The 22,341-nt window shown below is 40.1% G+C and overlaps 1 protein-coding gene and 1 non-coding gene across 6 annotated transcripts in view; one reads left to right on the top strand and one right to left on the bottom strand.

Moving 5' to 3' along the window:
- LOC121433858 (cat eye syndrome critical region protein 2 homolog) overlaps positions 1–22,341 on the bottom strand; it is a 118,926-nt gene that overhangs the window by 48,279 nt on the left and 48,306 nt on the right. For all 5 annotated transcript variants that reach the window (XM_041632520.1, XM_041632528.1, XM_041632551.1 and 2 more), the window contains exon 2: positions 8,867–8,961. In XM_041632520.1, coding sequence (XP_041488454.1) covers positions 8,867–8,961 — 95 coding nt within the window. The remainder of the gene's footprint in view (positions 1–8,866; positions 8,962–22,341) is intronic.
- Positions 11,706–11,830, top strand: LOC121443654. The gene has a single exon (XR_005973681.1). It is a non-coding gene; the product is annotated as a U6atac minor spliceosomal RNA (small nuclear RNA).

The raw sequence follows: 22,341 nt of genomic DNA, 5'->3' as shown, positions 1-22,341 counted from the left end.
ACAACCTTGGGCCTCAACGTATACGTGAACACACATACATACATAAATGTATAAACAATATACACACATATACATTTTTAAAAGTGAAGAATTGAGGAAGACAACTTGATCTCAACTTCTTGTCTACACATGCCTACAGAGTACACCTGCACACTGCACATTAGTTTTACACACACACACACACACTAAAATAATGATTAAAGGAAAGAGCAATTATGCCATACAGATAAAGGGAGCCTAAGAAAAATGAATAGGGTTGGAGGTATAGCTCAGTGGTACAGCAATTGCCTAATGTGTGAGAGTCCCTAGGTTTGAACCATGACTCTGAACAAGGACACAGCAGATTAACTGATTTTTAGAGTTAGATACCAATATATCGAGTTTAAATTTTTATATGGATTGAGCCAACAAGATGGTTCATTGGGCAAAGTTGCTTGCAGTCAAGCCAGAAAACATGTGTTTGAAGTCCCATGACCCATATGGTAAAAGGAGAGAAAGAACCAACTACTTCAAGTTGTTCTCTGACCTCCATTCACAAGAGCTCACAGGCACACACACAATAAATTTTTTAGAATTATGTGAAAGTACAATGGTTTGGGTTTTTTTGGTTTTTTTTTTTTTTTTTTTTTTTTTTTTTTTTTTTTTGGTTTTTCAAGACAGGGTTTCTCTGTAGCTTTGGTGCCTGTCCCAGAACTAGCTCTTGTAGACCAGGCTGGTCTCGAACTCCCAGAGATCCGCCTGCCTCTGCCTCCCGAGTGCTGGGATTATAGGCAAAGGCGTGCGCCAGCACTGGTGAAAGTACAATGGTAAAAACAAACCCTCCCCCACTTTTTTGATGGAATCTTAATTTGCTTAGTTTGGGCTTGCCCCAAACTTACTATATAGCCAAGGATGATCTTGATCCTCCTGTCTTCACTTTGATCTTAATTGTTACAATTGCAGGCCTATGATGCCATGTCCCATTTATGTATTATTGCTGGGGATGAGAGATTTGCATATCCTAGGCAAGCAGTCTACCAACTAAGGCAAACCTCCAACTCTTAAAAAATGAAAGAATAAGGGAGAGAGAGATAGCTTAACAGTTAAGAGCACTGGCTGCTCTTCCAGAAGACCCAAGTCCGATACCTAACACCTCATGGCAGCTCACAAATGGCTGTAACCACAGTCCTAGAGGATTCAATGCTCTTATTCTTTCATAAAACCTGCACACATGTGGTACATAGACTTAACATGCTCATCAATCATCCACATATATAGGTATGAGTGTTCTATTTCCACGTAAGACTTCATTATCAGAAGAGGACATCAGATCACACTATAGATGGTTTTGAACCACCATATAGTTGCTGGAAATGGAACTCAGGTCCTCTGGAAGAGCAGCTAGTGCTCTTAACCACTGAGCCATCTCTCCATCTCCACCTATACACATTTAAAAAGAATGAAGTTGGTGATCTTATCCTACTCAATTTGAGGAGATATTTTATCTTTGTATGATGATAGAACATAAATATCAACACTGAGTAAAGATACCCACCTCATCTCATACTATATAAACAAAAACACAAATTAAATTTTATGTAATCCTGGCTGTTCTGGAACTCACAAAGATCTGCTGTGGGATAATGGTCTTATACTTTGTAAAGATTTGTCAACTTGTATTGTTTTAATAAAACACTGATTGGCCAGTAGCCAGGCAGGAAGTATAGGCTGGGCAATGAGAACAGGAGAATTCTGGGAAGAGGAAAAGTCAGTCTGCAGTTGTCACCCAGGCACAGAGGAAGCAAGATGAGAATGCCTCGCTGATAAAAGGTACCAAGCCATATGACTGACACAGACAAGAATTATGGGTTATTGTTGGATGTAAGAGTTAATAAGAAGCCTGAGCTAATAGGCCAATCACTTTATAACTAATGTAGACCTCTGTGTGTTTCTTTGGGACTGAATAGCTATGGGACTTGGCAGGACAGAAAGCTCTGACAACAAAGATCTGCCTGGCTCTGACTCTCGAATGATGGAATTAAGAGTGTGCCAATATACCCAGTCCAAATTTCACCTTAGTATCAACTCTAAAAAGCTAAATCTACAGCCCCACTTAGTGTGTGTAGTGTTCATATGTGTGGTAAGAGGCAGTCACGCACAACACACAAATACACAGAGGGTACCTTTTCCAATAATAATAGCTCTCCACATTCTATATGAAGACAGGTCTCATCTGAACACAGAGCTTACCAATTCAGTTAGTCTAGCTAGCCAGTTTATGATGCCTGAGAACTGGGATTACATTCAGGTGTGGCCTGCATTTAAACAGGTCCAAAGGATTGGAGCTCGAGTTCTCTTTCTTGCATGTCAAGCTTTAACTGACTAATCTTGTCAGCCCATTTAAGAACTTTTTAAAAATGCAACAAGGTGTCTATGTGACACGGAGGTCCCTTAGACTGGGAGGGGGTGATGATGATGAAATATACTGTAAAAATTGATAAACTGCAGCTAAATGGAAACTTTTTAAATTCTTTCAAGAACAAGCAAATGTATTTGAAAGATATACATCTGAATAAAACATATCATCTAAAACAAGATATACATCTGAATAAAACAGTAAAGCTAAAAACATCAAATGCTGCAAAGATACATGGCATTAGTGTACTAGTAGAAACAGAAGTATAACTGCTTTGGAAAGTTTGAAGCTCTTAGCATATGACCCATTATTTATCAAAAGAAATAAAAAATGACTGCAAACATTCCCATGTATATGTTCACACTAACTTGTGGGGAATATTATTTTAAGGTATGTGACTTTTGTTTATGATGCACTTGTTTAACTCTGTAAAGCTGTGAGTCTTTACCTGTCTAAAACACCTGATGGTCCTATTAAAGAGACGAGCAGCCAATAGAGAGGCAGAAGCAAGGATAGGTGGGGCTGGCAGGCAAAGAGTATAAATGAGACCCGAGGAGGAAGAGAACAAGAGGAGAACATTAGGGATCAACCTCCCGGCTACACAGCAAGTCATGGAGAAAGAAGTATAAAAAAGGTACACAGAAACAGTAGTTGGGATAATTTAAATTTTGTTTTTTTTTTAAAAAAAAGTGGGCAAGAAACAAGCCAATCTAATCTAAAGTTGGGCATTCCTAAGAATAAGCCTCCATGGGATTTATTTGGGAGCTGGATAGTGGGCTCCCAATAGTAACTTGGTTTATAACAATCTTACATTAAAAGCAACACAATGTCCACCAATAAATGACAGTTAATTTTGTCTTATTTTTCTACACCCAATTTAATTCTTCATTCCTCCAAAAAGAAAAAATTACTGGTAGTAAGTATACAGCGACACCAGATTGCAGCACCTATGGTCCTGAGTGGAGCAGTGACTGTGTTGGATCATTTGTCAAGAACGTCTGGCTTCAGAGTCACTGCATGCAGTAATTGGGCAGTGGAATCAGGAGGGTCACAAAATTAAGATTAGACTGGGCCTATCTGAAAACACCTGGAAACAAAATATCAGCTATGGGTTGAAAAGATGGCTCTTGCAGAGGATCTAGGTTTAATTTCCAGCACACACATGGCAGCTTAAAACCATTGTGGGAGGTGCTGTTGCCCTCTTCTGGCCTCCACCAACACTGAATGTATACAGTGCACACTTAGATGCAGGCAAAACATCCACATATAAAATAAATCTTTTAAAAAGACATCTCAATAAAGACACATTCGAATGCACATTTAGAAGTCATTACAATTTCTGAACAAATGTGCTTTTTCTGCATTGAGAACAAAACTTCTAAACTCTTAAAATATTTTAAGTGGTCAACAAAAAATTCTAACATTATGTTGGATATACAATTAACCCTTAAAAAACTAAGTTTATAACTGATAAAACTTCTATTTATAATGGAAACAAAAGCAAGCAAAGACCCCAGCTGAATTATAAATTAGTCTGTTACATAAAAAGCATTCTTGAAAAGATGAATTCATTACAGTACGAATTTAATGGCAGGTATTTTTATGCTACACACACACACACACACACACACACACACACCACTGCAGTATGAAGACATGGTATACTTTATTCCTATCTTCACTCTTGACATTAGTTTTTTTCAATCAGCACTCAATTATTCTAATCTACTTCGCAATGCAATAAGGAAAGAGAAACCACAAAGAAAAAGAGCTCCTGTTAAATCCTTAAAATATTTATTTAATGGGAAAGGCCCATAACTAGAATAGCAATGTGGAAGGGGGACCAGGAAGCACTGCAAGGAACATGTTACTGACATTTAAATTTTTGTATTAAGAAAGAAAACGAAAGAAGAATATTAAAAAGTGAAACAAACAAGTATTAAAAAGTGAAATAAGGGGGGTATTAAATATTTATTGGGGAACACTAACAAACAACAAGGTAGAGAGCCACTGTGGTCCTCTGCTCTGTGCAGGGAGCTGTAGTCAGATCTCCAACAACCCAAGAGAGCAAGTGAACCCCTCCTTCCTCAGATCATCCCCATAGATAGAAGACCACACCCTAAGTCCAGTACCCCCAAAAGCTACTGGCTGAATGAACTCCCAAAACAGGTACCATACAAAGTACTACAAGTATGGCCTAGATCAATGGGGAACACCACCTGTAACTCACACACTAAATCCAAGGCCCAATTCCAGGCTACTTTGGTAATTCAGCCCATGCAAGGTATCCCTTATGTGCCACTTTGTGAAATCATCCTGATTTTCCATATCCCAGTTTTCCTCACTTTATATTTACAAAATTAAATCATGGATAACACTTCTGTAGAGTGTTTTATTTGCCCAACCTTACCTATGTGAGAGGCTCAGCTGATAGGAGTCAAGGAGGGGCCACTATAGATGATTATTCCAATGACAAGAACTGATTTCTAGAGAACCAGAGGCTGTATACACAACCACAGCACGGTTGTCCTAACAGGTCTGCCAAACTCTCCTATTGGAGCAGGTTCTACACTCAAGGATTTACAGGATTATGCGGGCAATCCTCACTCAACAACCACCCATACAATCCTTTGAAGAACTATTATTTTTTGGTAGGTTTACCCCCTCCCCTCTTTAGTGACAGATCAAATCCAAGGCTCTAAGATACTAGCTCCATCACTAAACCACACCCTCAAGTGTTACAAACGAATTCCTGAACATCCTTCCTCATCTTGAGGGCATGAAGCTGAACTTGAACTCCTGGACAATTACAAATGTGACCTGAAAACTTTTGAACCAAGGCTTTATTCTCTGAAGACAGTATTTCTAAACAAAATCAATTTAATTAGAATGAAGTTTCACCATGGTCTTTAGAAAATTCAACTTAGATGAAATGGTATATTTGTGAGTTCAAGGCCAGTCTGGTCTGCCAAGGCTACACAGAAAACCCTGTCTCAACAACAACAACAAAAACCCCACCAAACGCCCCTTATTCCCCCTCTCCCTCCCTGCACACAAGGAAATACAAACACGAGGGGGAGGGTACTGGTTATCTTGGGTACATGCACACTTGCTTTGGTATACTTTCCCTCAGTTACAGAAACAAACTTCCAAGCATAATGGTTCATGCCTATAATCCAGGACTCAGAAGGCTGAGGCAGAAGGACTGCAGCTGAGTCAGAGGCTAGCCAGCGTACTCTATCTCACTCTTCCTCTTAGGGTGGGAGGGTAGGGGAGAAGAACTCAATCGTAACTTTAGATAGTTCTTTGCATGGTCATATTCTAAATTGCATTTAAACTTGGAATATAAAAAGACCTAATGCAGGTATGAATGTAGGTAACCAACAGCAGCAATGTGGGAGGTATATTTTTCACTAGTGGAAATCAGAAATTTTCACATCATGTTATATATGCTGCAGGTACCTCGAAGTAAACATTTATGCTCATCAATAGTTGTAAATCCCATTACTGAAGGATTACTACTACTGGGCATGGTGATGCACACAAATTCAAATCATCCTACATAACCAGTTGGAGTCCAGTCTGGGTTTCACGAATTCTGCAAGAGGACCCAGAAACCATGGTCCATTGTGATGTAATCTGATGTCTAGATTCTTTCTTTCTTTTTTAAATGGCCTGAGAGATAAGAGTGGTTCTTATGTTTTAAAATATTTTATATTTTATGATTTTGGGTGTTAGACACATTAGTTTAGGACAGCAAAGAAAAAGAGCACCATTTCACTCAAGTGTCAGCGCAGCACACACTTTACTCTGAATCAAGAGGGCATGCTCGGGAAGAAGGAACAGACCTAACTAGGAAGTGAACGGTGATTGTCTTTCTCCATTGGGGATTTCCAGGGTCTCATTCTAGCTCACACTGGCCCCAAGTTCTCAGGAAGCCTCTTGTCTTAGCCTACACAGTGCTTGGATAGATGTGAACCACTAGCTCCAGATGTATTTTTATTCTTATGCATACTATGCAGTAACTGTCTACTTACAATGATAAAAATCATAATGTAATTACCAGCAAAAAATTGTACAGTCCAGGATAGTCTGGTTAACAACTGACAGGTCTAAAGGACACCATGTTCAGAGCTTATAAAAATTACTGAAAAACCCCATGGTTTCCAAGTTGGTTTAAAAATAAAACAAAGCCACTTCTGCAGTGGGCAGTCTGCTGGTTTCGTTGACAAAATCTTTATAAAAACATTGTTTACTTTTCTTTATGTGTATTTGTGTTTTGCCTAAATGTGTGCCTCTGCACCAAGTGCAGGACTATTGCCTAAGGAGGCCACAAGAGGGAATCAAACCTGGGTCCTCTGGAAGAACATCCAACGCTCTTAACCAGTAAGCCATAACTGCACCTGTCCCATTAACAAATTTTAACTGGGCATTTCTTTCAACTGAGCGCACAGCCAGAAACAAAAATAAGGAGATTAATTTGAACAGCTAGTAAATTTAGTATAAGGCTACTCACAGTTAAAAAGTATCTACCCAAAAGACTGGATTATCTGATAAATCACATTTAGAGAAAAGTTGGTTATAAGAAAAATTATTGTTATAAGAAACATAGATATGAAATTATAAACCATATACAAGTGATTACAAGTGTTTTAAAATGAATAAATGACACTGGGAATGGCAAAACAAAGCATGTCTTTAATCCTACCACTTCAGAAACAAAGGCAGGTGAACTAAACATAAGCTTGAGGCCAGTCGGTGCCACAGTGAGGAAGTTGGTGGTAAGATTCATTTTTAATCTCTCTGACCAAACCAACATATAATTTAACATGCATGCATTAAATACAAAATTAAAATACTACTCCACACATACTTTACTCAAGATAAACATACTTTACTCAACATAAAGCATTCCTCTTAAACCTATGGACTATTACAGAGACAACAGTAAGTGTTTTTAGGGCTAACAGTATAATTCAGGGAGAGAGAATGTGTTTAGCATGGCCAGGGCAGAAGAGCAGATCCCTAGCACACTTCCCAAGAAGAAAATTCCTAACAATGCCTAAGACAGAGCAAACCAGTCTTCCACACACATCACTAGCAATGCTACTTTTGAGTTCAAAGAATTAACCCTCTAGTTTACCAGTCTACAAAATTTCACCCAAAAGTCAGTATAGCACATTTATAGATATCACTAAAATATATCTGCCATGCAGGCTGACATAAAAAGTCAGAAAGCTACTTGTAGGATGACAAAGCTAGGCGTGGTATCGCATATCTGTAATTTCAGCACTCCTGTCATCCCTGGACTAGAAAGGTGGGGGCAGGACAACCAGAGTTAAGGGCTAGCCTTGGCTACCTAACAAGTTCAAGGCCAGTGCAATAACTCTCAGACACCATGAAAAACACACCACTGTCCACCTCTCTCAGCCAATATGAACATTAATACCAGGCCTAGCTTACCAACTTAGCAGACTGTATTCACTATGACAAAATGATGAAACACACCATTTTTTAAAATAAAAAACTGTATTTTCAAATTAAGTAATTATGTGGGTGTCTGTGTGGGTTTGTGCACATACCCACAGAGGCCAGAAGAGGGCAATGGAGTCCTTGGAGTGAGAGTCACAAGAGTCACTGAATGCCACCCAAACTTGTATCGTCAACAGCAGTATCCTCCACCTCTTAAGCACTGACCCATCTCTCCAGCCACCTTTAACTATTTCAAAATCATAAACTGAACTCCTACATGGTTTCAAAGGGCCAAGGGACTAGGGCAGCCTTTTGTTTGAGTCTGTCCTAAGCTGTCTCAACTTGGATCAAATCAAAGAAAATCTGGATGACCACATCTATAGTCCAGCTATCTGGGAAGTGGAAGCAGAAAGCGCTCATCTTGAGCTCAGGAGTTCTATGCCAGCCTGGGCAACACAGAGAAACCCAGTCTCAAATCAAAGTAAAGCAGAGATGAGCTCTTATCAGGAAGTTCTGTATTCTCTGTCTACACAGATAACATCTACTCTAAAATTCTAAACATCTCAAAGGTATCAAAGAGCTGTCAACTTGGCAGTTAAGGAAGAAAAGAGCCTAGAGACTCCAATTTAATTCTGTTATTGTACTGGTTATGAGAACAGAAGATATATAAGCCACAGGAATGTAGTGAAACCTGATTTTAATTTGTTAGGCAATATTTTGCCAGGAGTACAAGTCAAAAATCAGAAAAATACACACACAAGAGAAGACATTTGTACACTCAAAGTAGCTAGCATAAGGGGATGACATTTGCTGGTGAACACAAACTCAAGAATGAACAAAGTAAAGAATGAACAAACATAAAGTCTGTGAATGTGCTTGTATATGGAGTCTACACTGTTATATACTGGCCAACGCTGGGTTTGTCACAAGAGAGTGGAGCCAATGTTAGCAGGTTAATGAGTTCCCTATACAAGAAATAATAAGACCAGGGTTACTCACGTTATATCCCTTCGCTGATAGCAGCCCTGAAGCAGGCAGGCAATCAGATCACTGATAAACTCCGAGTCATCTCTGTGAAGAGCTGCCTCTAACTCCTGAGAAAAGAGGGAGAGAGAAATAGATTAGACATCTCTTTAAATAAAGGACGGTCACGAACAATGCTGCCCTTCTTCCTATGTGTACTTTCAGAAGGACAATGGGAGCTTCGCATTCTAGTTTATTTCTTTTATTACTTTTTTACTAGCTTCCATTCCCTTGTAGAAGAAATACACAAGGAAATTTCTTTTTTAAGAATGGATGCTAATTATATAATCAAGAACTTGACAGAAAGTGCGTGTGATACGTGCTGTGGGTCGATGTTGAGCTGGTTTTTTCAATTGCTTCTCCAATTTATTTTATGAGACAAGGTCTCTCATCAAACCAGGAGACTGGAAGACTTAACCTGGATCTCCACCTCCCCAGCACTAGGGTTGCAGGCACACAGTCCACATTTGACTTGTTTATATGGGGTTAGAGATTTGAGCTCTGGTTCTCATGCTTGCATTGCAAAGCACTTTACAGAATGAATCACCCTTGCTCATATTTTAATGACAATGAAGATTACAGAAACACCATACAACTGATTATAAATTAATCTTTACTTGACAGTCCTATTAGATAACCCACCAGCAACAGCTTTAAAAAACCTCTATGTTTTGAACAAAGTAGCACTGGAAGAATATATGGCTCTACCTACAAGACTGATAAAAGCAGGTTGCTGGAATAAAATAATCCTTACATCATCTGGAGAGAAATGAGGTAACGACTGTTAATAATTTAATCATAGGTGAGGTGCATTTGCTTGCCCTGAAAGTTCAGGTAGAAGCTACAGAAGACAGATGATCTTCATACAGAACTTAGAAATTAAGAGATGGGTCAATGGGCAAAAAGTGGTAGTGGGAAAACATCAGTAAACTTATTTCTCTTCTCAACCCTCCAAAACAAGAATGTTTTCTGATGAAATATGCTCTAAGTCATTAATTTTTGTACAACCTAAATTTACAGATTCCCAAGCATCTGCTTACAACTGACTAGTTTACAACTAGATCTAAAACTAAAAGGAAAAAAAAATCAAATGTACCTTATCTCAAAAGCAAGACATGTGATTTCAGATCTCAACACCAATTATATAGCTACGCGTTCATAGATAGTCTATTTCTACTATAGAGAAACAATCAAGTTTTTATGAAATTGTACAAATTGTTCCATTTATTTATTGAAAGTCCTAAATTTGGAAGTCTTTATTCTCAAAATGTAATGGGCTACTCGAGACTCTAAGATAACAAAAACCAAAACAAGCCACCACCACCACCAACAACAACAACAACAAAAGGCTCACAGTTTAAACCTAGTTAGAATCCAGGAATGCTTAAGCTAGAAGGTAAACTATAGGTCACACACTTTAACTCTCCTAACAGATAGCTAGGCCTAGTATAGCACATCTGCAATCTGCAATCTCAATACGTTAGCAGAATAGAACATTCAAGGCCAATATGGGTTTTAACAGCAATATTTTCAAAATAAACAAAAAAAAAAAACAACAAAAAAAAACATCTAAAGAAATGACTTTCTAAGTCAGTAAATCAGTGATAGAGCCAAGGGGGGGAAAAGGAAAAAAGTTACCCAATTACTCTTGGGCAAACAAAACTCCCTCTCCCTCATTAACATTCTTATTTTAGAAAGGTTCAGTGGGGCTGGTGAGATAGTTAGAGGGTAAAGGCACTTGCTGTCCAAGTCTGGTGAACTGAATTCCATCTTTGAAGCCCATGTGATGGTGTCTTCTCTCCATCCCTACAGTCGTAATAATAATAACAACAACAACAACAACAACAATAATAATAATAATAATAATAAAGACCTGTGTGTGGTAGGCCAATAAAGTCCTAGAGAGTCATTAACCCACACCAATCAGAAGCAAGGACAGAAAGTTTGCAGGGAGGAGACAAAACTCTGAAGGGCTATAAAGAACCACGCCCAGGGCAGCTCATCAAAAGCTAGTCTCCAACAAACTTCAGTGCACTACAAGAATCACACAGCAACAAGGGATTTTTCTAATGAATGTTGAGTGTCTGCCACCCTGGGTGACTTGGCTAAGCACAACTGAGGCCATGAGGCCTTGAGGCCTCTGTAGCTCTCAAGGAACACTGCTCCAGAGGAGCCTCTGCTGTGGAGTCAGCATTCACTGTCCTTTCCCCACGTGGTAGTTTGCTATGCACTAGACAACTTGTGCTACCCCTACCCAAAGTCCAAGTGAGTAAACTATGCCTCTAGATATAGTGGTATCACATAGAGCTAGACTGTTAGATAGTTAACAGTCATTGGCTGTGAGCTGACTCCTTTTCCCTGAGGTACAATATTGTGAACAATAGTCTATGCATTCAAAAGAACAAACCTGACTGCCTGCCTCACTGTAATAAGTTCAAGACACTTGTCTTTTACAACAAGTCTTCCTAGATGCCTTCTATTCTGTGATCCTGCCAAAATACCATAGCTACCTTAACACATTGTAACACACACTCTATGGGACTTACTATGTCTCCTTGTCTACCACATTGTCTCAAACATAACTGAATCAATCCCTGCTCCTCTGTGCTGGGGATGAAACCTAAGGCCTTCAATATTATAAACAAGCACTCACCACTGAAATATATATACCAACAGCCCTACTCAATCCCCTTTAATAACATAATTTTTTACTGATTCTTTGGGAACTTCATATCATGCACCCCAATCCCAGTCCCTCCATATCCTTCCAAGAGACTCCCCCCCCGCCCGCCACCACAAAAAAATACTACATTGGATGTTGTATAAAAGGAGAGAAAGTTAGCACTCCCCTTGACAAGGATGGAAGAGGCCCTTGGGCCTAACAACACGCATACGGTTAAGACATGCCACCTACTTCGTGGCACCTAACCACTGTTTTTTGTTTTTTAAGAAAAAAAATTACAGTGGGGGGAAAAAACAAACAGAACAACAAAAAAAAAAAAAACAACTCTTTGTCTTTTTCCAACACCTCTTCACTCACTTGGGCCTTGGTGGTAGGTAGCAAGAACCACAGACATCAATTCAGACCCTGCCTGCTGTAGGGCCAGAGACACAGACATGGCCCTCATAAGCAGCCCAGCCCAGGTGACACCAGGGTCCTGGAGGCAGGATAGCCCTCCGTCACCAACATTGTTACAGGTTGGGGCTTAGACCCCAGGCATCCGTGTGGCCTTTGGTAGCAACATGGGTCACAGACATCAACACAGGCCCTGCCTGAGGTACAGTTATGGAGTCAGAAGTGGCCCTACACAGCAGCTGGGGCTACTTGGGCCCTTTTAAGACACATTTCTAGAAGGCCTTTTCCCAGAGAATTTTAGGTTAAGAATTATTAAGGTTAGGTTCATCAGTGCACACACAGGAGGAAGGGACAGGCAAAGCCAGAGATACACACTGATACTGTCACCTCCCAGAAATTTTAAATAGCGCCTTTATCCCTCTCGTATAGGTAATGGTGAGTCCCAGCAGTTTGTATCAATAAATGAACCAAAGACTAGACAGTGAAACATGCCTTTATCTCATTGTGTGGTGGAATGTATAGTAAGACTATTGTAGGAGAAAACAGCAACAACAAAAAGAACAGAAGCCATTTTAATCCTAGTGAAAAAAAGAATCAGCTTGGTTAACCTTTTCCACATTAGACACAGAAAATAAAAAAGTTCTAGAGATGTATTTCAGTGTGAATATACTTTGTGCTACTAAAATGTGCACCCAAGCGGCTAGTAGCAAGGTACTACTGAACTGTAGTTAAAAGTAGTTTGGGGGTAGGGGGTGTTGAAGAGATGACTCGGCAGTTAACAGAGCACTAACTGCTCTTCCAGAGGACCGGGATTCAATTCCCCGCACTCAAATGGCAGCTTACAACTATCTGTAACTCCAGGATCCAGCACCCTCACACAGATATACATACAGGCTGTATATATTATTAAAATAAATTTTTAGCCGGGCGGTGGTGGCGCACGCCTTTAGTCCCAGCACTCGGAAGGCAGAGGCAGGCGGATCTCTGTGAGTTCGAGGCCAGCCTGGTCTACAAGAGCTAGTTCCAGTACAGGAACCAAAAGCTACGGAGAAACCCTGTCTCGAAAAACCAAAAAAAAAAAAAAATAATAATAATAATAATAAAATAAAATAAAATAATTTTTTTAAATGGTTAATGGGGAAATGATCATTTTAATTGTCCAACTTTAAAATTTGTTGCCACAATTTAAAATATTTTTTTTTCTATTGGGAGTAAACTGAGTTGTCCAGGGACTAAATAGATGGCACAGTGGTTAAGAGCTGCTCTTCCAGAGAAACTGGGTTCAAACCTCAGAACCCATATGGCAGCTACAACCATCTGTAGCTCCTGTTCCAAGGAATCCAACATCCTCATACAGACATACATGCAGACAAAATACCAATGCAATATAAAGCACAAATTAATAAATTATACATATTAAAAAGGTGTCTATCTCCAAGGACTGCTGTGATAAGATGGAGCAGCATGGTTCCTGATACATATTATGAATACTATACACCATCTTCCTTACAATGACAATCTGAGCAAACACTAAAGAGAGAAGACTATCATCTTCTTCAAAATTTACAAGTTTCTGAATAGAAACTGAAACTCTCTTTTAACTCACAGTCCACTATGTCCATGCTCTAATAAAGCTTCCTGCAAAGAACTACTTGGAAATCCAGGTTATTCAAAGCTTTATTATTCAAGGTTTCAATCTAGAGCTGTTGTAAACTGTTTTAAGACTGAGGCAGCAAAAGAGCCTCCTAAAAAAAATCTCCACCCCAACTTTTTTTTTCTTTTCTCACTTTCTCTTCTACTCTTTTACAAATCCCTTTCACTGTGTGCAATGAACTGTGAGCACCGAAATCTGACCTCTGCCAAGATGCTCAGGGCCAGAAGAGGAAGGGAAGGGAAAGAGCAGAAAAAAGCAGCAGATCGGCAGAGAGAGGGGAACCTTGTTCCCAGCCGCTCCAAAGCTTCAGGGAGTAGGTGAAGAGAGTAACAGGATTTGCCGCTCTTGCAGCTGGCATCACAGCTCATTAGTGAAAAGTCTGACCAATGCCCCCTCCACACTTTCCCTGCTCTGCAGAACAAACCTTTCCACCAAGCAGTGGTTACTGGGGAAGAGCTCAGGCAGAAAATGGGACAGCCCACACTCCTGAGCAATGGAAGGGAACACAAAGAGGTGCTTAGCACATATCATAGAAAAGTATTCTTAATTGTTTATTTTTAACGTCCTAACTGCTTAACAAACACACATTTGTGACGATAGATACTCTAATGACAGGATATTACTAGTTCATTTAGCATAACCTGTCATATTCTTAACCTTCTTTCTTTTAAACAACACTGATATTTTCTATTGTATGCTATGTTCCTGTTCTTTGTACAAATTTTCTTTAATCTTACTAAAAGGTAGCAGAGAGAAAATTTCTATTCCCAACTATGGATAAAGATCACAGATTTGCATAATTGGCAATCAATCACATTAATGCTTTACGTTCATTAGAGACAGAAAAGAAATAAACAAAAAAACACTTAAGGAATATATTGTTTGTTGTATTTGTTTAAGAGCTAAGATCCTTCTAATGTGCACAGGACTAAGAACAGTGTAGAATCTGAGTCAGATTTGCTTCTGTATGGGAACAGATCCACTTCTGCACAAAGGGGATGCACAGCAGGCAGCTTGAAGAGCTCTCCCAGCTGCTGTCCAAGAGAGAATGCCTGGAGTGTAAGCTCAGAATACTGGGAGAAAATAAAGCACACTGATCTCCAGAAGGCACCTCTGACTTTGACAGCTGATGCTTTCTCACTTGGTATAAATTAATTTAATCCCAAAGGCATGTGCCATGCCAATTTAGACTGTAAAGTATAAATCAGATAGAGTGCCTATAATGCTCGGGTACTGAAACCAGCTATAAACACTTTTAGTTGGCCAAGTAGTTTATCCTGTGTGCTTCCAAAAGCTATAGGTCTGTTTGGCTGTAATAATTTTTTCTCAACTATTTTAGAATGGATCTAAAATAGCTCCTCCACTCCAGGTTGATGCAACTCTAATACCAATTTCACTGGAAAATATCAATTATATCAAAACACAAACCTAGAGTGTGACTTTCTGTAAATGTGTGAGACTCACAGTTGCAAAGGGAGGAGAAGGGAGAAGGAGAGCAGGGAGGAGCAGATTCCTGAAACTGCACGGAACTTCCTGAGGCCAGAAAGCTTCCTCTGGTCAAGTTCTAAGAGATCAGTGCATGGACCAGACAAGCATAGCCATGCAGAAAAGAAATCTGGAAAAACGTGTTCCTAGCTAGCCATACCCAGCTTCTGCTTGCAGACACTAGGACGGGTTGTCTAGATTCCACGACAGAGGTCAAGGGCATGTGCAGCAGCTGGGTTCCACCAACCACACGCAGGATACACGAAACCAGCAGATAAAAATGGCAAAACCTGTCAACAGTTTTACTGTCAGTTTTGTTTTTACTGTTGGTCTTTGCTGCTGGGAAGGTATTCTTAATTAGATATTTGCATAAAATTTAAAGTTAAAGCAGAAGACTATGAGAGAACTACTGGAAGTTACTTCAAATGACAGCTCCAGGCTTCAGAAATGATCTGTGTTCTCTGTCCTCAACCAGGTCACTGCTGCATGACTTGGAAACTCCCTGGTAAGGAACAAAGACTTGACTTTGGATAGCAGGGAGATGTGGAAGGGTAGATGCTGAAAGAATGAGAGTGGAAGTAGGAACCATGAGATGAAAGGGAGAAAACATCTCAGAAGCAAAGTCAACAGCATTTTACAATTAAGTTTAACAGTTAAAAAACTTAATTTTCTAAATAAATTGTAATCTTGATCAACAAATACTTAAGGGCTAGAAGTGGTTCCATGGGTAAGAGTGCTTGTTATGCACTCTTTGATCCCTGCACTCATGTAAATGTGTCCCATTTGGCCCCACAACTTGTAACCCAGTGGGTTTTGGGGTGCGGGGTACATAAATATTTTTGATGTTTGTTGGCTTCCAGCGTGTCTGGCTTAGAGAAAAAGATGAAGAGTGATGAAGGCATGCATGTGAAGGCCAGATATCCCCTTCTGGTCTCCAGGCACGAACACCTGCGCATGCGCCACACACACACACACACACACACACACACACAAATAAATAAATCTAAAAGACAAAGAAGGAGAACTCCCTACTACCTACCACCTATGTAGCAAGGAATCCTGAAGGAGACAGGCAGTAAGTACCTTCAATTCTGAGGAACACAGGCTCTTGGAAACTCTCACAAGTCAGCAAGTGAACCTCAACAAGGCACTCAGTGAAAACTATATACAACATCTGAGAATGAAATGTTAAAGGTTTTTTTTAAATTAGTAATAGCCTGTGCTTAAATACTTGACACTGACTAGTGCCTCCATGAAGCAAGTGGTAACAAACGATCCCCAAGCTAAATAAATGAAATAAACTAGCCATTGGGAAGCAGTCTTTCTAAAAGACTGATGAATGATTTAAGTCTCAGCCAAAGACTGAACTCCAAAGAAGAAATAAGATGAAAAGAAAGCAGGTATGACTACACCCATGAGGAGGTAGTGAGTGGAGCAGAACCTTAAGAAGTTGAGGACTACTGGAAAGAAAGTAATGAGATCATTACAACCATACTCATAAAAGGAAATATTGAAACCTAACCCCCTTCTTGATTCTCTTTACTTCCCAGCTGCCATGTGGTGCAGTTCCCAAATAGGTGTCCTTATGTGATTTATCATGACACCATAAGCTCAAATAAACAGGGTCAAATAACAATAGTTTTTAGACCATTGGTCAAAATAAGCCTTCTCCTTTTAAGTTAGGTTATCTTAGAATCTTGTTGCAAAGATAGAACATTAAACTTAATTAACCCCTATAGTATGAGTTCTCTTTGAAAAAGATCATCAGAATCCAAAGGGGATAGACTTCATGCTATCATCATTAACGCAAAACCTCAAGATAAAGAACTTGCTAGTGTTCATCCAATCTTGCCCTTGGGGAGAAACACTGATGATACTTTGTTGTGGGGGACAAATATTTCATCAGCTCAAGGAAAAATTATTCCCTCCAGACTGGGTTAGCTGGTGGATCTTGGTGTTAAGAACCTGGTGTGTGCTGTATGGCAGCTGTGGACATTAAGTTCATGAAAGGTGACCTACAAAATTTTATTCTGACACTTGAGGCCTAGATTTTGTTATCTGAAATCAAGCATAACAGGAGAAAACACTAGAATGAGAATTTGGAAGCAACTGAGGGGGGGGGTGTGCAAGCAGGTAAGATTTTGTAGGGAAACAGATAAAGTTTGAGTTTCCCCAAGTCAGTATGAACACTTCATGAGCGTTCAATGAAGGTACTAAAGTTTCTCCCAATTTTTTGGGGGCTTCTCTCAGCCACACTCAATAAAGAAGAAAATGCCTTGAATCACACATTAAATGTACAAACACTAACAAAAGCTTGCAAACAAAGTCTCTAATTTTCATACCCAACACAACATCCAAGCAAAAAAGGCCTCCTCATAATCTTAATTATGCAATCCGGCAACCCCAGAATCCACAGAAGGAGAGAACCAACTCTCAAAAGTTGTTCTTTGACTTCCACATGTGTACATGGGATTTGTTTGTCCAGAGCCACCCCCCTATATCCAGCACAGCAATAAATATACAAACAATGAAGTACCAAAACTGTAAGCCAAAATAGTCCTAACAATGCTAACTATGTGGCAGTTCATCCTGGTGGTTTTTCAAAATTGCTGAGCAGACAGACCTCAAGTGATATTTACTAAAAGAATAAAAATAACAAAAACTTCATTAACTTTTAAAATTACATACATATCTCTCTCTACCTATCAATCATATGTGCCATGGTGTAAATGTCATGGCACAAGCATGGATATGAGGCAACAACTTCTTTACCTGCTTCAGCCATTATATCTGCCTTTGTTTATTTATTTATGAGACAGGGTCTCACTACTTAGCCCTGGCTAGCCTAGAACTCACTATGTAGAGCAGGATGGCTTTGAACTCTTAACTAGCTTCTGCTTCCTGAGTGCTGGGATCACATCTGGAGTGGTACATCACCACACCAAACTTGTTTATCTCTTACTAAAGAGAAAATAAATTACATTCTAAGAGAAAATAAATTACATTCAGAGCATATCACAACCATCAACAGTAATAATCTGACTTCCTAATAAGAAAATTCTTCTTCGGCCACAAATAGGACAACCACCACATAAGGCTCCAGAACTATAATGGAAGGGGGTATGTACAGATTTCAGGGAACCCTGATTGCTCTTCGAGCAGATGAGGGAGAGGGACTTGATCGGAGGAGGGGGGGAAATGGGAAGCGGTTGCGGGGAGGAGGCAGAAATCCTTAATAAATAAATAAAAATAAAAAAAATAAAAAAAAAGACCCTGACAGGCAGTGGTGGTACACACCCTTAACCCCACCACACAGGAGGCAAAGGCAGGTGATCTCTGTGAGTTCAAGGCAGAGCAAGTTCCAGGACACACAGAGAAACTATGTCTCAAAAACAAACAACAAAAAACATTGCTAAGAGCCTCTCACAAACAAAGACTGTAAGAGACAAAAAAGGGGGTTGGAGGAGGCAGCACATGGCAGCGAGGGACCAAAGCCAAACAAGTGTCTTTGGAACATGGCAAAACTACTACAATTCATGAATGTGTGGTCACCTCCTCATGATCCCCACCCAATACAGGAGAAAGCAGTTTTCCTTAAGTAACTGACCACACTCCAGTGGGTAGCCACATAACTGGGGCTATAAGCAGCACAAATTAGATTTGGGGTGGGTTATGAATGCAAACTTTAAAAAGGACAAGAGGGAGTAGGGAAGTGGGAAGTGAATTTGGAAGGAGTTAAGAGTAGGAGGGGTGGTAGCGAGTATGATCTAAATACATTGTGAAATTCCTAAAGAATTAATAAAAATATCAAGTGAGGGAGGGGACGTGGTGGTACACATCTTTAACACCAGCACTTGAGAGGCCAGCCTGATCTACAGAGTGAGTTCCATTTCAAAAGACCAAGAAAGAAAGAGTAACTTTAGTGTCAGCACAGGGAGGCTGCAAGAAAATCTCTCTGAACTCAAGCTTCTCCTTGTTGCTTTTGCCTATAGCAAGTCCACTTTCTAATAGGCCCAATGCTGTCTTGAAGCATTCATAGAATTTGCTAGGAGTGGCACTTCCCTGGTAAGGAGTCAACACACTCAGTGCAACGTCTCTCCCCCTATAGACTCTTGAGTAAGAAGTAATCCACTCAGCATGCATGGAAACCTGAGCACAAACACTAGGATATTTTGGAAAGCACGGGAGAGTGTCAGTGCACTCATCTTTCAGAGTGTTGAAGGTGGAGAATATTTCACCCCGTTCAGTGCCTTGAGCACAATGAGTAAAAACTTTTTAGGTCATCACACCAAAAATTGTCTACTGTAAACAGTCCATGGCTAGCTCCTTAAGAGGGTCAAAAATTTGGGGCTGCAAAGATGGTTTGGTGGTTAAGAGTACTTGCAGAAGGCCTGGGTTAGGGTCCCAGCACCCACAGAGCACCTAATAACCATCTGTAACTCCAGTTCCAGAGGACCTAACAACATTTCAGAAAAGGCACCAGGCACATACATGATACATACATATGCATACATTCAAATATATGCATTATCCATACACATAAAGTTTTTTTTTTAAAGAGGACCAAGAAACTCAGGATTGTTCTTCGGGGATATACAACAGTAATAGCCCATTTTTGCATTTATTTATTATTTATGCATGTGGAGGTCAGAGGACAACTTTTGGGGGTTGGTTTTCTCTTTCTACCATTTAAATGCTGAGAGTGGAAGTCAGATTTTTATTTCTGCAGACAAAAGCCACCTGACAGCAGGACTAGTAATTTCTTGATTCCTACCCAGGCTCTCTTTCTGTGACTTGTGAGCAACTGTAGTGCATCACTGGTACTTGCCATTGCCCAGCACACCAAAGTTTCCAATGGCCACTTTGCTGTCACAATATTGGGCATAATGGTGCGGAAAGTTCTGAGTATGACAAGTAGCCTATGGCCCTAGGCACAACCGTGAGACCAAGAGGCTAAAGCCTCAGCCCCACATCTACTCAGCCACACATCTACTCAGAAGGAGTCTTTATGGCACTGGGGCCCAAGGGGCCGTAAACAAGGAGGAAATCAGTTTGAAACAGAGGCACCAAGCTTTCCTGGCAGAAGGTGCTTATGTTTTGTCAATCACGCATTCTGGTTTAATGCTTGTGATGGGAATTACTTCTCTAATATTAGTCAGCTTACTTGCTACAGGGACCTTTAGAAAAATTATGCTAGATTTTTCCTGTTTCGTGTGTTTAGATGTATGTTCACATGTGACAGGTACGGGTATGCCACAGGGCAGTTCGTGGGGTCCAATTCTCTCCTTCTACCACACAGGTTCCAAGAACTGAACTCAGGCTATCTATCAGTCTTGGCTGCAAACACCTTTAGTCATTGAGTCATCTTGCTGGCCCATCCATAAGAAACTTCTCAACGCTACATATTAACAATTCAGATTTGTAAGACTATTCATACTTTATAATAAGTTACATATCTATTTGCTTAATAAATACATGTATTTGTCTGAATGAGTTTATGTGCACCAATGTGTGTTCAAGAGTCCTCAGAACTAGAAATTACACGTGGTTGTGAGTCACCATGTGAGTATTGGGAAGCAAACACAGGTCACCTGCAAAAGCAATAAGAGCTCATAAGAGCTGAACCCTCTTCTTCCAGGCAAGTTATTAGTCTTAACTGCCCTATATGCTTCCATAGCCAAAGATCTACAAACTTCTATTCTCTTTTGAGCAAGCATCTCACTATGTGATCCTGCCTGCCTCTGCCTCACAGATGCTAGAATTAAAGACATGTTTCAGCACACACACCTAAGCCAACCTTAACTGGACACTTAGTTTTAAAAGGGGGCTGAAGAGATGCCTCAAAAGTGAAGAGCATTTGCTTTTCTTGCAGAGGACCCAAAGTTGACTTTTTTAGGGGCCACATGCACAAAATGAGACAAACATCCTCCCAATTAATGATAAAGCTCTACCACTATGGTCTGGTCCCTTCTTGGTACACAGGAGAATGGTAAGAAGTTCCGGAAGTCAAACTGCCTTTTGTATAAACTGACTTATGCTAATGTCTCCAACTCTAAAACCTTTACCTTATGAATGAAGTTGCCTTTCCTTGCTCCTGCCAGAGACAGTTCATTTGCTTTTGAAGAAAGGAGACAGGGTCTCCCCTGTGCTGTCTAGCTAGTCTTGAGCCTTCTAGGAGATTCACCCACATCAGCTTCCTGCATAGTTTAGACTACATCTAGTCATTCATTTACTTACTTTAGTTTACACACATACCAGAAGAATAGTTACTTACATGCCTACAACTTGTGAGAAATTAATTCACCAACAGTGCTTCTGGTTTATCGTTTCTTTCACCCTTCACTCATTACCAAAGTTGCTTAGCTCAGTACTACTTCTACCTACTAATTCATTCCCACCCACCATACCATCTGTGTTTATGGATATTGTCTGGATGTATATTTGTGTGTCACATGCATGCAGTATGTACAATCAAAGAGCTGAGGAGAAGGCTTTATAGTCCCGGAAACTAAAGTAACAGTTATGAGCTGCCATGTGTGCTGGGAATTGAACCAAGGTTCTCTGGAAGAACAAGACAGTAGTGCTCTTAACTGCTGAGCATCTCTCCAGGCCCTCATTCCTTTTTTCATTTGTAGTGAACATTTTTTTTTTGCATTTTATGACTGCGTGTACCAGAGCTTATTTCACAATTTCACAATACACTATGGAGGTCAGAAGACAACTCGCTGGATTCGTAGTGTTAACAAGTAAATACCACAACTTTTGAGACCATCAGAGTATACCAAACTCTTCTCTGAATTTGAAGAGAAGAGGTAAAGAATGAATGAGGGCCAGTGAATGGACTAATGGGTAAGGGGTCTTCAAGTCAAGCCTGACAATCTTAGTTTGATCGCTGGAACCCACATGTTAAAAAAAGGAGAGAACTGAATCCTGTCTCCTTCTATAATTATGTGCTTGCCATATAAGCATGGAAGACCCAAGTTCAGATTCCAAGAACTCGGGAAGCAGAGGCAGGTGGATCTCTGTGAATTCAAGGTGAGCCTGATCTACAGAGCGAGTTCCAGGACAGGCTTCGAAGAAACACAGAGAAACCCTATCTCGAAAAACAAACAAAATGTTTGCCAAGAAGAGGACGATCTACTTTCCAGCACCTGGGTAAAAAGACATGCACGGTGGCTCCAATGCCAGTGCTATAGAAGGAGACAGGAGGAACCTGGCTGGGGCTTACCACCCAGC

This window comes from Microtus oregoni, unplaced genomic scaffold (assembly GCF_018167655.1).
Source record: "Microtus oregoni isolate MIOR12 unplaced genomic scaffold, Mior012 000002F_ref0000024, whole genome shotgun sequence".
Lineage (NCBI taxonomy): Eukaryota > Metazoa > Chordata > Mammalia > Rodentia > Cricetidae > Microtus > Microtus oregoni.
This window is presented reverse-complemented; position numbering and strand designations above follow the sequence as displayed.